Here is a 16745-nt window from a genome sequence, read left to right as displayed (position 1 = left end):
ACGTTATTTACTGCCACTTCATGGCTTTGCGATTCCTTCGTGCCTCCCTCGATGTCACTGGCGCTACGCCAGTCCCGCCCTCAGAAATAGTCAGCGACTCTCAAGCGTGCATACACAAAAACTTAATTGGCGCGTGGACGACCTGAGGCCTAGTGGAAAAGTTGGTCGACGGTAAAGGTTGACGCAACGTTGAAGCTCCAGGGTCAAGCAGCTTCCGACGACGACCGATATCGAGGGCGCGGGTGTGAACGGCGAAAAGCGCCTGAAAGCCACTCCAAGTTCAGCGTGTTTATACGTTGAAATGCGGTTGAACTTGCGTGCAGAGCCAGAACCAGTACAGAAACAGCATTGGAGAAGGACGGAGGAAGGAATGACTTGTTGTGTGACTGATTGCCGGTGGCAATATGAACGTACGTACAGTAACTTGAACACAATTGCACGAGTTTCCCGGACTCCAAGACAAAACCACCACATGCATGAGCACGGCGGCGTTGAGTCAACTGCGCAGCAAAGGTCTCAGTGGATTGATATAATCAATGAGCTGATCAATCATACGTTATGCCCTATACCTATACCACTTGCACGGTTGCCAACACGGTACCACGCCAAAGTCCAACGCATCGAGATACTGTTGAATCAGCTCCTGGGTCGGTATCTCCGTGATTTGGAGCTGTCCATAACACGCAGCGGACCAGTATACAAGGTCCTGCATGCCATCTCGGGGCGCGCGAGTGTATCGCGGCCATTGATAGTAGGACGTGATGAACCCCATTTTCAAGCGGTTCGCAGTGACGCGTACAAGGGCGTACATGTATCGGTTGCGGGAGTCCTCGTCGGGGGGCACCCCGGTAATTCCGTGGCGCTCGATGTAGGAATTGATGAGCGCGGTGGTGAGCTCGAACCCGTAGATGATTCGCGGGTGGGCGCGGAGCTCCTCGGGAATAGGGGGAGGGGGTACAAGGGGCAGGGTATGGTCCCAGCTGCATTTTGCCGATGAGACACAGTAAGGAGCTCAGATGGATCACAGACGTACATGTCCTCGACGTCTGCGCCCTCCGGCATCCACTGCGGTAATGGCGGCTTGGCCGGGTAAAGGATGTTGTAGTCTAAGAGAGAAGGGGCGTTGGAAGTCCTACCATAGCGGCGCTCTATCAGTCGGTATTATCTGCGATATGAATGCAGGAATGACACCATACATGGGGAACGAGTATCCTGCAGCGCCAGACAGTGGTGGTTGGGTGGTAAGTACTAAGTACTAAGTACGCGTCCAAGCGCTGTGGCCAGGCGTGCAGTGGTTAGGTTAGGGTCTACGTGATCTGGACCAGTTCCGACCTCCGAGTCCTGCTGGTCGGGAGGCCTTCGCATGTTTGTCGAGCATATCCAGGCCAACTATCCTGTCATGCTTGTAGGAAGAGCAAGAAATCAATCATCTGAAAAGAGCAATATCAAGAGGTGCGACAAGACAAAAGCCGACGCGAGCTGCCAGTAGTACAGAATACAATTATCGTACGAACACCCCCTCGGCCCCCCTGGACCTGACCCTCTTCAGGTCAGGCACAAGGTAGGACGTACTGAGGAGATCGTGACGGTAGGTGCGCGTCCCATACACCGAACATACACGCGACAAGGTCACATCCATACCGAACCCTCCTAATGCCACGCAGGTTCCATCTCGACACCCAGCTTCTGGATGAATCTCCTAAGCACATCCGGGCTCGGACATGTGCTGTTCATGCGTTGCCCATACTTGCCCGCCGCCCAGTAGATCATATCCTCCTGGTAAGGCCGGCTCGCAGTGCGACTGCTGAAACGCCGCTTCTCTGAGTACCACGTCACGAAGTCCATGCCCATCTCCTGTGCGAAGGTCTTGAGAAGCGCGAACTTGTAGATGATGACCGCGGAGATTGTGTCTGGAATCTCGACGCCGTGTCGCTCGCGATACTCCGCCATCAGCTTGTCGCTGATCTCGAAGCCGTATAGGGCCCTAGCCTGACCGTGTAGCTCTTCGGGAATCGGGGGTGGAGGGTCCATTATGATACTGTTGTCAAAACTAGTAGATATGAGCGGCGAAGGCGAGGAGGGCGATGCAAGAACATTACGGTGTTCCACCATATATGACCTTTGGCACCCACGGTGGTGGTGGCGGTTTCTGGTAGAGCAAAAGCTTTGGAGCCCTGCAAGAGACAAATAGATCTGTCAATCTATCATCATCCTGTTGTACTTCGCACGACCCACGCACATGTAGAGAGTTGCTGTCTGATGCTAGCGATGTGGGTTGCGAGTTACAACTTCAAGCGCGCTGAGCGACTCTGAAGCGCTTGTGATTTCTGAATCCCTGCCAGTGCGACGACTCTGTATTCGCACTTACAGCTACAACCTGAACAGGTCTGACTCCGACACGCGGCGGGTTATATTGCAAGTATCGTTGAGATGAGATTCAGCTTGAACTATAGCTAGCCTAGGTAGAGCCAGAACCTGTACAGAAACAACAGTGGAGAGTAGAGGAAGAAACACACACGGCACAATACTGTATACTACGGGAGACGGAGATACTCGTCGGTTACTCAGATGGTAGGCACGGAGAGGAGGAGAGGAGCGGAGAGGAGGCAGTGGCATGCACAAGAGGGTGAGACATCGAGAGCGGTCGGTCGTCGCACATCTAGCGCGGGGCGGAATGGGCAGTACGGCTACGGTACGAGGAGAAGGAGCGGGCGGGGAGGTGGCTCACTACATGGACGGGGCGGCAATGGACCGATAGATGGAGGGTAGAGGGGTCTGGCTACAAGGGCAGTAAGATGCAGAACCGGGACAGCGGCGAGAGCGTGCGAGCTAGCGGACGAGTGACGAGTGATCAACAGGCAATATGTTAATACAAGAACACGAGCAGACGCAGTATAAGTGAGAATTGAACATGAGCAACAAGAATAATGGACGACAGCCGGACCCGGAGCGCGCTCAGAATCAGATCAGAGCGCCTGGTAACTCCCTGTGAACGCACACACGAGGACCTCGTTAGCGAACATCGAGCAAGGAAGGGAGAGAGAACGTACATATTCGTGCTTGCCAGTCGCCGCTGCCTGTGGCGAGGACGTTGCCCGCGGGGCTGAGATCGATCGAGATCACTGCGAGGAAGATCACAGGCACAATCAGCACCGAGGTCCAAATAGCAGTTCGAGTCCGAGAGCGCAAGTCAAGTCCGCGAACATATCGCGATCGCAAACGAAACTCGCCGTCGAAAAAGTGGCCGCCAGGTGCAAACCACCGACGCCAACGGACCCAAAGTGACACTCACCAGAGTTCTTGTGCCCTTGCAGCATGCACTGCGCGACCGCCGTCTGCGCATCCCAAAACTGCACCCCCCGATCCTTGCTCCCGCTCACGACCCACTTCCCATCGTGGCTCACGGCCACGCTCAGCACGTAGTCCTTGTGCCCCACAAAGTTCATCGTGCACTGGCTCCCGCCCCCTTGCCCGCCCAGCTCCTTCTCCTTCACCAGGCCGCCCGGTGCTCCCGGTCCCCCAGGCCCACTCGACGACGCCCCGGGCGTCTTGGGATCGCGTGCGCGGAGCAGCGGACGGACGTCCCAGTACTTGAGGGTCTTGTCGAGCGAGCCAGAGACGAGGCCCTTGCCGTCGGGCGTGAATGCGACGCTGTAGACGGAGTCACGGTGCCCTTTGAGGCGCTCGACCAGTTGGCCAGTTGCGACGTCCCAGATGCGCACGACGGTGTCAAGCGAGCCGGCGGCAACCAAGCGGCCGTCGGGGGAGATGCAGACAGAGGTAACGCCCGCGTCGACGTTGTCGGGTTCGGGGATGTTCACTGCGCGGGTACGAGGGGAGTGGTCAATGAAGTGGCAATGAAAGCCAGAGAGGAGACGGTACTCACAGACTTTGCATGTCCCGACATTGTCCGTCATGTCCCAGATGCGTGCTGTGCGGTCGCCAGAGCCAGAGACAATGAGGCGGCCGTCACGCGAGAAGTCGAGGGAGTAGATCTCCTGCTGGTGGCCCTCGAAGATGTGCCTGATCTTCTTCCGCGCAATGTCCCAAATCTGCGAACGCAAGCATGAGTACGCATGGCCAAGTCATCAAAGGCAGGGCAGGAGAAGAAACGAAGCGAGGCAAACAAATGGGATAAGCGAAGGAAGATATGAACGCAAGCTATAACCGATATCACCGCATCATTGGAAAGCGGGAATGGGAGGGGAGTGTGGGCGTCGATGACTCAATGGAGTTCATCTCGGGAAGTAATAGTGGGGATGATGAAGATCAACGCTAACGCTAGCTGATGACACGCACCCGAATCTGCTTGTCCTCGGCCCCAGTCGCGAGGTACTTCCCATCTGGGCTGAAGCACACACTCCGAATGTACAAGTCACCAGTTTTGCTTGCTGCCTCGTCCACGAGTACGCTGGAGGGTGCGGAGACAGAAAATGAGCTTCAGTGCGGACAAAGGTAGATGAGCGAACGCACCAAGTTTTGTTTCCAGTCTTCGTGTCGTAGATCTGCGCGGTGCGGTTGCACCCAGTCGCAAGATACTTGCCGTCTGCAGAGAAACGTACACAGCACACCACACTGTTTGTATGCGTTAGTATGAGTCTTCTGAACGTAGTACATGTTGACGCACCTCTCATGCATGAGAGTGTGCACAAGCTGAACGTCGAGAGACCGCTTCTTCGAGAGGGCACCGTCACCTTGTGCGGTCGCAGGACTGAAGATAGCAAACCAATCTGCACCCTCGTTCTTCAGCTCTGGTGGGACCGTATGCGGGTCCACGCTCAGATCCACAGGTATGGGCGCCATGGATCCCGAGGACCCGGGCGGTGGTGGCAATGATGGGACGGCATTCGACTCCTGGCCTGCTGAGGACGATGCAGTAGGCGTTGGAGGGTACGGCTGAGGACCTGAAGAAACAAAGTTGTTGAACACGCGAAGGCAAGACACACGTCGTCAGCAGGAAGCAAAAAAAGAAGCTGACGAAACAGAAGCCGAGCCCGTAACTCACCCGCAACCCCGTTCGCGCGTTCTGGTTCCGGCCCTGGCCCTCCTGGTCCCTGGCTTGGCCCACCCGGCCCAGTCGTGTACGGCGGCCCTGCACTCGGTGTCGGGGGAAGTTTCGGAGTCGCTTGCGCTGCTGATGGTGGCGGGCCGGAGGGAGTCGGGGGCGCGCCGTTTGAGGAAGGTGGTGGTGGAAGAGGAGCAGCAGGGCCGAGGGATATTGACTGGTGGTGGTGGTGGGGCGGAATATGGGACGGAGGAGGCTGTGCGCCCATTGAGGGGGAGAAGGGGTCTGCAGGGCGGGCATTCGCGCGTTTACGGGTTGAGGGCGAGAGGTAGGCGTGGGCGTGAGAATAACATGCACACGAAAAGGGTGCGAGAAGGCAAAAAGAAGGGGGAAGGACAAGGATTGGGCGTGTTGAGAATGTGCAAACGCGGAAGGTTTGAGGGAGAGAACGTACCTGGACGATCAGGCTTCATCCTGTCCCTCTCGGTCTTTATGCGCTTGACCTCGCGTCCGTCGCGGTCCCTCTCCCTGTCGCGGTCGCGGTCACGGTCGAGGACGCTGCGGTCGCGTTCCCTGTCGCGTTCACGATCACGATCCCTGTCCCGATCACGTCCATAGTACGGATCACCATATCCCCCTCCACCTCCTGGGCCGGCGCCAACACCGAGTCCGACAGGACCGGCGTGAGGTGTCAAGCCGAGAGGACCGAGAGGCTCACCGCCGGGGCCAGAGGGGGGACCTCCGGGAGGGTTTACGGGCGGACGACCGATTCCAAGAGCCTCACGGCCGAGGGCGTCGCGAGGGGGAGCGGTGTTACCCATGACGACATCTCTGTCGCGGTCGCGTTCACGGTCGCGGGCCTCGCGTTCACGAGCCTCCCGTTCACGATTGAGCTGTTCGCGCTCCCTGTTTACGAGCATTTCGCGTTCCCTGTCGCGTGCGAGGTCACGATCGCGATCACGGCCGAGGGAGGCGAGACCTAGAGGTTCTGGTGCGCCTCTGCGCTTGTAGGAGTCGAGTTCTGCACGGAGCATGCGGACGTCCTCTTCGTACTGCTGGCGGATTTTGCCATGCTGGGTCTCGAGGTCGTACAAGGACTGGCGGATGATGTTGAGTTCGTTGACCTGGCTGGTGACTGGACAATGGGGGAGGGGTTAATTGGGGAAAATGAGAGGAGAAAGGGATGACGGACTCTTGCTCTCAAAATCGTCCCTCTGACTCCTGAGGTGGTCGCACTGGTCCTGGAGGGCCTGGTACTCCTCGCGGATGGTGTTGAAGCACTGGTTGAGGGTGGTGAAGGAGTTCTGGCCTTGGGGACCTGCACCTGTTGGCTGTAGATGTTTGTGCTGGGTAAGGGCGGAGAGTCAGCGGGATGGAGAGGGGGGAGGAGGAGGAGGAGGGGGAGGATGCGCACGTTGTATATTGTAGAGGCCATGGGAGGGGGTGATGGGAGAGATGAGAGGGAAGCGCGGGCGCGGACGTCGCCTTAAGTCCCACTTGCCCTCTCTGATCCCAAACACGTGGCTCGCCTCTTCCCCCAATCTCAGATCCCTGTTCGCACACCAGCACACCGGGCCCGCCGGCAGCGGCCATAATGGGCCTGACCACCCAGATCCAGATCTTATCGTCGTCCTGCGAACTCCCACTGTTCTAGGCCCAGTCGCCCCCCGCGCTCGCAGTACTTAAAGCGTCCGCTGACAGCCCGCGTCAGCCCCGCTTCCCGCGCCTCACACCGCCGTTTGACTTGTTCAGTTCCTCTTGTTCCTGTGACATGCTCCCCCTCTCACGCTCAGGCCACTCCGGCGTCCCGCCTGCACTGCGCCCTCTTCCCAAACTCCGCGAATCCTCCTCCGCGGCATTTGCCCACGCCCCGCCGTGCGCCGGAGCGCCTCGCGTCGACCCCGGCCGCCTTTCCTGCCTGCGCCCCACGCAGCATACATATCAGCCTCATCTGCTCCGACCAGCCCTGTCGATGGCCATCCAGATATACTCTCACATCTCGTCCTGCCAAACTCTCCGCCCCCTCGTGTCCGCCCCCCCCCCCCGCGCCGAACACGCAGCCTCCTTCCATCTGCGCGCTAAACACAACCGCCTCTTCGGCCGTCAGCGCAGCCACCGACGTCTCTACACTTCATCCGAGCTCTCCGAGCCGCCACGCCTGCCACTCGCTACTCACCCCTCCACGTTCTCGTTGTAATCTGACCATTTCCATCACGAGCCCCATTCGACCGCACCAGACGTCTCTCGCGTGTATCTTGTGATCGCACTCGCCCGATCGAGATCCAAATCTGCTCATCCACCTCGCGTGCACCGTTGTCGTTGCGACCATGGTCTAGACCGCACCGGTCGTGTACCTTTGAGTTTATGTACTTGGAGGGACCGTCCCTCGAAGCTTACCCGGAGGGTCCCTGTAGCCTCGTCTAGCCTTCCGACCGGGCCCGCGCCAAGTTGCCGCACCTTCGTCTCATCCCGCCTGCTGCACCTGCTGATTGACCGTCGTGATAGACTCGGACTCGAGTACCGCAGCTCATCATCTCCCATTTACAGATGGGCGCTCTCCTGCCATCCTCCCCGTCGTCCTTCATTTCACGGCCGAGCGGAGTTAGAGCACTTTGCTTCCTAGCATTGCCCTCTTCCCAATTTGATCGTGCTTTGCGAACGTCGTCTGTCCTGCCCTCGATGTCCCCAGGAACATGACGACATCGGCACACGACAACACTGTTCCCGGGTTGCACTGTGCCCTTCCCATCGCAGCATTCGTGATTCACGGATTGACCCCGAATCCTATATAGATTCCAGTGCGGCTTTCTCCCTCTTCCGTCCCTCTCGAAGATGCCCTCCCGAGTCCGCAGATCGAGTCTAGACTCGCCTCCCTCTGCCCGTGAACTGCTGCGCAGGGATGTCATACGGGTCGACTGTCACACCCTACTTTTGCAAAGTGACGCACGTCGCATGATACCTCACGATCATCGAAGCGCATCTTCAGGGAGAGATCGCGGATTACATATACTCGCTCTTCTCGGTGAGGACACCCTTAAGGAGGCTGAATGTGAACCGTTCCCCAAGTTCAGTACTGGCAGATCGACGGGTTACTTACATCCGCACGGCGACACAAGTGCTAGTGCTAGTGCTGCATGAGGCTGTCAACGCACGTTCGTCCGCGAAGCTCACAATTGTCCGAGTCGCGTCAAGGCGCGCAGTCCAAGATGCCACAATCCGAAGGGCGGGCTTCTGCATCTTCCTCCGCTATCAGCATCTCAATCCAAGGACGGGGGCGCTCATCGACATCTCTCGTATCGCGCAGTATCGGCTACGGTGACGGTTCGCACCGCGCCTGCATCGAGATCATGACACACTGTCACTGGCTTCATTACTCCTGGCGGCTTCGTCTTAGACGTGGGTGGGTACCCCATATATGCCGTCGGGCTTCCACCGCAGCCGGCATTCACCTTGCCTCTAAGCTCGGCTGTCCAGTGTCTTCTAGGGTGTCCTCCGTCTTCGACTTCCAACTTGGCCCTTCCCAGGTCGACAGCCTCCATAGAAACCCGACTAGCCATGGGGCACACTTGGAGCCAGACTGCTCAGATCTCAGACGTCGAAAGGCGCTGAGTCGCGGGTTCACACCTCGCTTCCGGAAGCCTGGGATACCCCATATCTACATATCTACTGAATGCACCCGACGTGCGAGTCGCCCAGCCGCGACCCGCACGAACGAGTACTAGTGGTCGCCGGTCTCTGCCCGCGGGGACACTTCCGACCGGCTGGCGGGTTAGAGGCATGGAAGCCTGCGATTCTCGTCTGCCGTTTCTGTTCCCGAAGCGCAGTCGAAGCAAGGAACGCTGGAAACAAGGCTCGGGGCTTCAACAGTCGAGTCAAGCTCACTGGCCCGCGATGCGTCTACGGTCTAGTCCCGGATGTCCCGAGTCCGAAGGCTGTCAGCGTTGGGACGTCTGGCCTCCCGCAGCCACTCGGAGCGTCGTGTGCCTCTACTAGAGTTCCTCCTTTTCACCGAGCACTGGGATTCTCGAGCTCGAGCAGGGTGGGGGCTCGCTATTCCTGACCGGCCGAGTCGGCACGCTGGTGATGGTACACATTGCGAATCGCTGCCCACACCTCACCAGATGCCGCGTCGGACGTTGTGTCCGCTTCTTGCGCTTCTCCCTGCCTCTCCCTCGCGCGCGCCTCCGGATGCCCCGCGGCTCTTCTTCTGGAATCCGGATCTCTCCCACCCCCACGACGACAGGGCCTCTTACCGCGGCTGATTCGCCCAGGACGACTTCCAGCACACTTACTCCTTATATACAAGATGCAAGTGCAGGACCCGTCACTGGTTCCCACTCCAGCCCGTCGGCTCTCCACTGCTTCCCGCTTCGCGACTCTGCGACTCTCCCGCTCTCCCGCCCGTTTTCTCCCAGCCTCCGTTCCGCGCCACGTCCACGGGTCCCCAGACCGCCATTCATCCCGTCAGATTCGCTCCAAATGCCGCGCAGGCACTAGTCGTCAGCTGACGGGAGTCAATGTCGCGCTTGTTTGGGTGTGCAGGGTGCGGTGCGTTCCATAAATATCAAGCTGCTAGCTGTTGCCTGGCACCCTGGCCATGGGACGCTGGGGCGCTGGGTGGGTTGGCACCTGGCTGGTTCGCACCGGCACTGGGTATGGTAACCTGCAAGCCCCGAGATGACCGGAGAAGCACGGTGTCCTTCTCCTCACGTGTGCCGTGTATGGCGCGTCTGTGGTGGCTTGTCGTGCTTGGTTCGAAAGGTGAACAGGGAGTGTCACATGTCAGCGCGTACAGGGTTTCCGACCGACCATCTATTGATACGTGGTGGACGTACTCGAGCACAGGTTGACTTGATACACTGGTCAACCTAAGGCGAATGTATCCCGGCTCCCAGTACAGCCTAGCCCCGCCGCACAAGAGCCTAACCCACCAAACGTCACTACAACCCCCACCGAGGATTCTCCATCGCACAACCCGCGTCTTCCTCCGCCTCCGTCTTCGCCGACTGCGCCCTGAGGCTCAGCGATCGCCAACTTCATACCACGGCTTCGCACGCTCATCCGCGCTTGCGCTGCATTCGACGATGCAGCTGCTACCCGGGTCCCCGTGCTGACGCGCTGACGTGCCGGCGTGCTGTCGTCAGTTCTCCCGAAAACTTGAAGGCCCCCGGCTCCCGGATTGATACTGACTCGCTGGGTCCGCTGGGCTGACGTCGCTTGCTGCTCAGGCATGCGTCGCATATGCGTGAATTCGCAGATGTGCATCGTTCCTCCCGCAGGATGCCAGACAAGCTTTGGTATCTCCGCATCCGTAGACGTCGGCTCTGTACCCCGGCCCGGGCACGCCGTCGTCCACCTGAGCGACCGAAATAAGTGATCAGACCTGCAGGCCCGGGCTATCTCCTTGGTATATGCTCTCCGCTCTTCTTGACTGTTACTTTGACAAGCTTCTATCTACGCAGAGTGTCAAGTCTTCAGGGCTTCCTGTGCTCCTCTAGATAGTATTTGGCATGCATGAAGTTGTTCTTGAACCACTCCATTCCATCGTCAGTATCCGATAGCAACTCTCTACATGTGCGTGGTCGTGCGCAGTACAACAGGATGACAAATTGACGGATCTCTCTGTCGTATGCAGGGCTCCAAAGCTTTCATCGCCGTGCCCGAGCCCCGATGTGCTTAGGAAGTTCATCCAGAAGCTGGGTATTACGGTGGAAGCTGCGTGGCATTAGGAGGTTCGGTTTGGAAACTCTGGATGGACCTTATCCGACTGGTCTTTTGGCTCGTCTTCTTGACTCAAGCGGTCTCCTCGTCATAGGACAGATGTGTTCGGGTAAGCAGCAGCGACGACATCGTTCATTTCAAAAGTGCACAACCAGTTTCAAGGGGTACCTTCCGAGTTCAAACGGACGGCCCTACTAATGTAGCACGCACAGGCCTGCTGATGATGTTCGAGACGAATACTGTATACAACATGACGACACTAAGCTGTTCTACATATAACAATCAATAATTTAACTTGGACCGAATGAACGGGGCAAGCACAGGGCCGGGGGTACTACCAGAAGGGAGGCATGAAGTCAGGCTGGAGATGTGGCTGTGGGTGGAACCGCTGTGACTGTGGAGGCTGATAGGATCCTGCAACATGGAGCGTTGCCGCACCAGACGGATCGGGTTCAAGGTGCAAGTGAGGAGGATTCAAGGGAGACTGGGTGTTCAACGGGGCAGTAGGCTCGAATCCGCGTGGGGCAGGTCGGGCGGTGGACGAGGCGGTCGGGCCGGGAGGCGGGGCGAGTCCGGTACTGAGTGGGGGGATGGCACGTTCCGGCGGAGAGACGCCTGCGAGCTGGCACGAGCGGACGAGCCAGTTGCGCAGTCCCTCATACTCCTTGCGTTGACCTACAGGGATACGTACACGGAATAAAATCAGCGATGATGCCCTGCGAAAATGGGCGGGGACGTACCGGGAGAGGGCCAGATCATCATCATGAACTCGACGCAGGGCGCGAACGCCTTGGCGACCTCGAGGGCGACCATGAGCGAGCGGTCGGCGTGCCAGAGCCCGAGCGCGCGCATCATCTGCGACATGAACCAGTACATGAGCATGCACCGACGCGAGTTCTCTGTTGGCTCGCCCCTGGCGGAGATGACCTGGCATTCGCGGAAGGCCCTGGCCAGATTGAGCATGTGCGTCACTGTACGGAGATTAGCATTAGGATAATAAAGAGTAGGATCAGTCGACATACTCCATCGTCTAGCCTTCCGGCGGTACAAGGTTTGGCCATGCTCCCTGAAATCGGATGTTTGTCAGAGTCAGGTAGACGCGGTGACTAGATATACGTACGTCAGAGCTTCCGGTATGTACCGCCTGAACTCGTTCGAAACAACCATCCGAGTGCTGCATAGTCGGATATACCATCAGCTTAACACGCATGAACACGATCGAGAAGTACGTACTTGAACAGCACTTCGCGCATCTGCAGCATGAACCCAGACTGGATGTCGCACGTATGCTTGTCCATGGCGGTCTCAACATTGTCGAGCTCGAGCCACGCCGTCATCGCAAACTGGGCGCGGTCCGCATTCGATACGTTGCTGTTGGCTCGAGCGCGGAGGCAGGCGTTCCACAGGAAGAGCGTGCGCATGTACAGCGCCCATACCGAGTTCTTGGATGCTGGTATGTGCGGCATGCCTAAGTTCTCTATCGCGAAGCTCTCCCCCGGGAAGAGTAGGGCGTACTACAAAGGACCGTATTTGTCAGTATGCCAAGATGGGTATGGGGGAAAAGACGCGAGGGAAGGATGGAGACGCACATTCGCCGGATCCTTGATCCACAGATGCTGCTGGTCCTGGTCTGTCCCCGCGGCCGTCTTCGTATTGTGCGCCACGCTCAGGATGACCGAGCACCACACAAGCCGGCGGCACTCCTCCTTCTGCTGCTCGCCCTCGCTCGCGTCGCGCGGCCACATCGGCATGTTGCGCCACGCGGGCGTGAGCGCCTCTGTGAGCGGCCAGTCCGCGACGAGCGAGTACGCGGAGCACCCGCAGTCCCATTGGACGAGGCTTTGGTCGTAAGACGCGGTTTGCAAGGGCTGCTCGCCTCGGGGCCTGGTGGGGGGGTATGTGTATGCGTTGTGGCGGCCTTGTGGATCGTATACGAGGGTGGGGTTTGGCTGAGGTTGGCTCGATCGACTGGTGCCCTCCGTGCGGGGAAGGACGGAATCCGGCTGCGGGATGCTCAGATGGCGCGTGCTTTCGGACAGCGGCAGGGTCGGGTTGGAAAGAGTATTGAAAGAGGCAGGGCATTCCGGAACGGTTGTTGGGACGATGGGAACTACGCCTGGGGCGAAGGTCACTGCACGCGGGTCGCTGAGGTCGAGCGTCGTGAGCTGCAGACTACGGATCAAGGAGTCGAGCGTGCGGAACGCAGAGCGAGTGCGCGCTGTGGCGCACTTCGGGTGTGCTTGCATCTCGAACATCGCGAGAAGCTGTCTCAGTGAGATGAGCATCAACCTCTGAAAGGTCCCGGTCAGTTGACTCACCCAAGCGGTCTGGACGAGGCCGACGTCGATCCAACCAGAGCTGAGACTCGCCTGAAAGGTCGCGTGCGCCTGGTCGAGCAGGTGCAGGGCACGTTCTCTGCCCTTCGCACCGAGTTCGAGCTCGGAACTCTGGAAGAATGTCCCCAGGGCAAGCAAGGCGAGCACGAGGCTGGGCTGCAGAGCCTGGCGGCGATACGGGTCAAAGAGAGAGCCGAAGAAGCGCGGGACGTGGATGAACGAGAACCAGTGCAAGGAGACATGGAAGAGGGAGCGGAGGTCTGCCGCGATCTGCGACGTGGCCTCCTCGCGCATGGCCACCGTAAGTGGAGCACCGTAGTAGGGGTGCAGGGCAGATGACCAGGACCGGGAGGGGTGAGAGGCGTAGAAGGAGAGGAGTGCGTCCCACCACGTCTCACGTGTGAACTGCACGCTCGGGGATGTCGAGATCGATGACCTCTGCGAGCCGGACTCTGTGACTTCTTCCTCCTCCTCTATGCGGCGTGCTAGCATGAGCGCGTCTACCGAGACGCCGAGGAGGTCGGGGAGCTGTGTATGGAACTCATCCTCGGGAGACTGCCACCCATGGAGACCGATGATTTCGGGCTGGAATATGTACGGACCTACATCTTCAATGATTGTCGTGCGCGATGGCGCACTAGTGTAGGTCGATGGCAGAGAGCTCGGACTAGGGCCGGGTTGGATCACAGCTGGAGCATGTGTCGGTGCAACATGGACTGAGGTGGTGCTGGACAGATCAGGCTGGACGGCGGTTGGAGGTTGAGTAGTACTGGCAGCACGAGCGGCGGCTTCGGCCTTTTTGCGTTTCGCTTCCTCCTCCACACGGGAACGAGTTGTTCGGGTCTTCTTGACTACAAAAGGGGCGAGCTTGCGAGAGCCGGGAGTACGATCCTTGCCGCGTCTGCGAGGAGCAGGGTCGTATGAACACTGGCCGAGGGCTGGGTCGGCGCGCTTGACACAATTGAAGCATTCGGGTTTGTTACCGTCGCAGCGGACTTTGCGGTTTCGGCTGGAGATTGCATTCAGATCATGTCAAGACATATCGCGATTATAGAGGCAATGGGAACACCGCATAGAGTCGAGCCTCATGCGCAGATGCTGTGCAACTTTGTGTATTCACTCAAAATGTGATCACGGCCCGGATTATGATGGAGTGTAGTGTAAGGATGGCGAATGTACAAGAGACAAGAACCAGGGTGGGAAGGGATCGACGTACTGACCATTGGAGGCAAGCGAGATATACCCGCTCACGAGGTTTGCCGTGAGTGGTAAGAGGCTGGTCGGAAGGGAGGTCTTCTCGAGTCTTGTTGGACTGCGAGCTGTCCTGGGTGTCTACGTGCTGGGTGGGTTGTGAGGTAACTACTTGCTTGCCTTCAGCCGGAGCTGGCCGCGAAGAGGAGCCCGAGGGACAGGGACCGAGAGCATCGGCGAGGGAAGACGAAGAAGCTGGGGAGGCGGAAGAGTGGGAACGAGAGAGTGCGACCGAGGGGGCGGTGGTGGCAGGAGGGGTCACAGTGGTCGGCATGGTCGTCGAACACGGTCAGATATCGGGTATATGTCTATCGAACGAGAGCAAGCAGGCAATTGCAAGCAGGTCGAGCAGGCCCTGGACATGGCGCACACCGCTCGAGCACAGCTGCATGGCAGTCGGCAGACATCGCTCGCACTCAAGTTCTCCGACCCGACCTCGGCGCCAAAGTGCGCGACTTGTGCTCTCACTCTCTTCTTGCCACCATGCCTCTCCCCGGTGCGCCTCATTCCTGTCTCTGCTTCTACCGTTCTATACTCAACACATGCGCAGGACTTGTCGCATATGACGACGACACGCTCAGCGACCACGAAGACCGCTACTCTCCTTCTCGCCTCCAGTCCTCCAAGCCGTCTGCCACCGGCCCCTCTACCACCCGCACGTCGGGCACCGATGTGAGACTCTTCATCGCAGCTCTGCCCTATCTCCGTTTCCCTCTTTGCTCTCCATCTTTTCTCTCCTGGCCAGGGCAACCAGCTTAACGCACGCACAACTGCCTCCTCAGACCGTGAGTCCTCCTTCTCTCCCCAACAATCATGCAGAGCCCTCAATGCTTCCGTATGTAGACCTGAGCTCAAGTCGTAGTACCTCGTCTGCCAAAACCGCCGTCATCATCCGCCGACACGTCCCCGTAAAACCTCACCCCAGAGCACGCCTACCGGAGGACGTCAATGAGTCCGGTCCTTCCACGCCCCCGCAACCCCAGCCACCTGCAGAAGCAGAAGACCATTTCCTTCTGGCACCTGCTCAAGAACCTACAGACGAACTGGCAAGGATCCGACAGCTTCTCCGCCCGCCACCCATTCCAGGCCTCCAGGATTGGGGTATTCCTCCGGAGACAACGGAGCCGTGCGATGAGAGCATCAAAGTGCGCCATCCGTCCCAATGCCCTTGTCAAACGCCGTCTCATTCGTAACTACACAGGCCAAGATCTCGACGTTCCTCGCACTCAAACGCGACCCGCAAAATCCACGTCACTTCAATGATTCCCTCATGGCCAATCGCGCCTTCCGTAACCCGCATCTATATGCCAAACTTGTCGAGTTCGTCGACGTCGACGAGCGCACGACCAATTTTCCGAAAGATATGTGGGACCCGCTCGACGTCAAAGAAGAGTGGTATGCAGATCGTATCGGTATGTCTTTGTCCTTCTCACCGAGCGCTCGCATTCAACACAGTCCCTTGCTTTTTTCATGCGTTCCGCTACATGGTCTATTGCTGGGCCTGGGCTTGGGGCTGGTGTTGGTGTTTCCCTTGTGCTTCCCCTAAACACGCAAAACCGCATCACACCATGGATCATATACGATCTGGCGTCATAACTCCCGTTTACGCAGCGGAGGCGCAAAAAGCCAAGTCTGAAGCGACCTCCGCCGCACAACAATCCTCCAAACGCGCTCGCATCGACTTTGCCTCATCCTCGTCCTCGTCTTCTGCTCAGCGCGCGGATGGCAAACATGGACAGGAGCACGCGGCCGGAAGACACCAGCCGTACAACGTTCCTGGTCGCGGTGGGAGAAGCCAAGGCGTGTTGGGTGGTGGGTATGGGAAGGGGCGCGATCGGAGTAGGTGGGGCTGAATATGTGCGAAGATGTTGAGTGATTCCTTGCTTTGTTGTGTGTCAATGCACCATTTAGTCTGTCAAAGTGCCATTGTTGCATCCCGGATTTGACTCGTGCCGACAGGAGCGGGTTTACCTCATTTCATGTGAGTAGGCATTAAGGCAAATTGCGCATCATGTCGTCTTCCAAGATTGTGTCACCGGCATGATAGCCAGTCTGTGCGGCTTCATCGCAGGGCCGAACTTCTACGCTGCACTAACCCCGCGTCATCCTGATGTTATTGAATGCGACGCGTCCGTTCAGGTGGTTAGTTTGACATCCTCAGGGAGACAAGGATCACGCTATGGTAAGAGGCAGGAAGGGAAGGTGCGCATCATTGGCCGATTGAATGCGGGTCGCGACGCGGCGCACGACGTATACCGCACTAAATTTGCATGTAGGTGCCAGTAAGAGAGGAGAACCGGTCGAGCATCATGTCAAAGTCAAGGCGGATGCTGAAGCCTAACTTCGTATTAGGACAGCACTTGCTGTATATAATCTGTAGATGGAGGCGCGTTTTCGTCAGCTCTTTGCAGCCCCTTCGCTCCTTGGTGCGT

The 16745-nt window shown here is 58.2% G+C and overlaps 6 protein-coding genes across 6 annotated transcripts; 2 read left to right on the top strand and 4 right to left on the bottom strand.

Moving 5' to 3' along the window:
- Window positions 1-120: 120 nt before the first annotated feature.
- Window positions 121-1230, bottom strand: L226DRAFT_42684 (uncharacterized protein). The gene is made up of 4 exons (XM_067674656.1): window positions 1192-1230; window positions 1034-1132; window positions 556-980; window positions 121-500 (listed from the first exon to the last, which is right to left on the bottom strand). Exons 1-3 carry the CDS (start codon window positions 1192-1194, stop codon window positions 570-572), a joined length of 513 nt encoding a protein of 170 aa, XP_067535929.1. The 5' UTR covers window positions 1195-1230; the 3' UTR covers window positions 121-500; window positions 556-569.
- Window positions 1231-1451: 221 nt separating this feature from the next.
- On the bottom strand, window positions 1452-2274 carry L226DRAFT_534273 (uncharacterized protein). Its single transcript, XM_067680631.1, has 3 exons — window positions 2240-2274; window positions 2100-2174; window positions 1452-2050 (listed from the first exon to the last, which is right to left on the bottom strand). Coding segments are annotated over exons 1-3 (477 nt in total). The 5' UTR covers window positions 2242-2274; the 3' UTR covers window positions 1452-1650.
- Window positions 2275-2966: 692 nt separating this feature from the next.
- L226DRAFT_570402 (WD40 repeat-like protein) lies at window positions 2967-6440 on the bottom strand (the record flags this gene model as incomplete). Its single annotated transcript, XM_067684432.1, has 11 exons — window positions 2967-2986; window positions 3051-3122; window positions 3293-3820; window positions 3887-4052; window positions 4300-4411; window positions 4474-4575; window positions 4628-4904; window positions 5006-5290; window positions 5460-6140; window positions 6198-6351; window positions 6420-6440. The coding sequence occupies 11 exons, from the start codon at window positions 6438-6440 to the stop codon at window positions 2967-2969; spliced, it is 2418 nt and encodes an 805-aa protein (XP_067535927.1).
- A 2496-nt stretch (window positions 6441-8936) lies between these two features.
- On the top strand, window positions 8937-9685 carry L226DRAFT_42572 (uncharacterized protein). Its single transcript, XM_067674639.1, has one exon. The coding sequence runs from the start codon at window positions 9089-9091 to the stop codon at window positions 9500-9502; it is 414 nt and encodes a 137-aa protein (XP_067535926.1). The 5' UTR covers window positions 8937-9088; the 3' UTR covers window positions 9503-9685.
- A 1155-nt stretch (window positions 9686-10840) lies between these two features.
- On the bottom strand, window positions 10841-14701 carry L226DRAFT_534271 (uncharacterized protein). The gene is made up of 8 exons (XM_067680630.1): window positions 14283-14701; window positions 13045-14071; window positions 12316-12990; window positions 11960-12240; window positions 11847-11900; window positions 11749-11792; window positions 11467-11697; window positions 10841-11401 (listed from the first exon to the last, which is right to left on the bottom strand). Exons 1-8 carry the CDS (start codon window positions 14585-14587, stop codon window positions 11061-11063), a joined length of 2958 nt encoding a protein of 985 aa, XP_067535925.1. The 5' UTR covers window positions 14588-14701; the 3' UTR covers window positions 10841-11060.
- A 9-nt stretch (window positions 14702-14710) lies between these two features.
- On the top strand, window positions 14711-16277 carry L226DRAFT_42557 (HCNGP-domain-containing protein). The gene is made up of 6 exons (XM_067674636.1): window positions 14711-14809; window positions 14864-14985; window positions 15059-15098; window positions 15157-15458; window positions 15515-15725; window positions 15925-16277. Exons 1-6 carry the CDS (start codon window positions 14797-14799, stop codon window positions 16164-16166), a joined length of 930 nt encoding a protein of 309 aa, XP_067535924.1. The 5' UTR covers window positions 14711-14796; the 3' UTR covers window positions 16167-16277.
- Window positions 16278-16745: the final 468 nt, after the last annotated feature.

Source organism: Lentinus tigrinus (assembly GCF_003813185.1).
Source record: "Lentinus tigrinus ALCF2SS1-7 unplaced genomic scaffold L226scaffold_10, whole genome shotgun sequence".
Classification (NCBI taxonomy): domain Eukaryota; kingdom Fungi; phylum Basidiomycota; class Agaricomycetes; order Polyporales; family Polyporaceae; genus Lentinus; species Lentinus tigrinus.
This window is presented reverse-complemented; position numbering and strand designations above follow the sequence as displayed.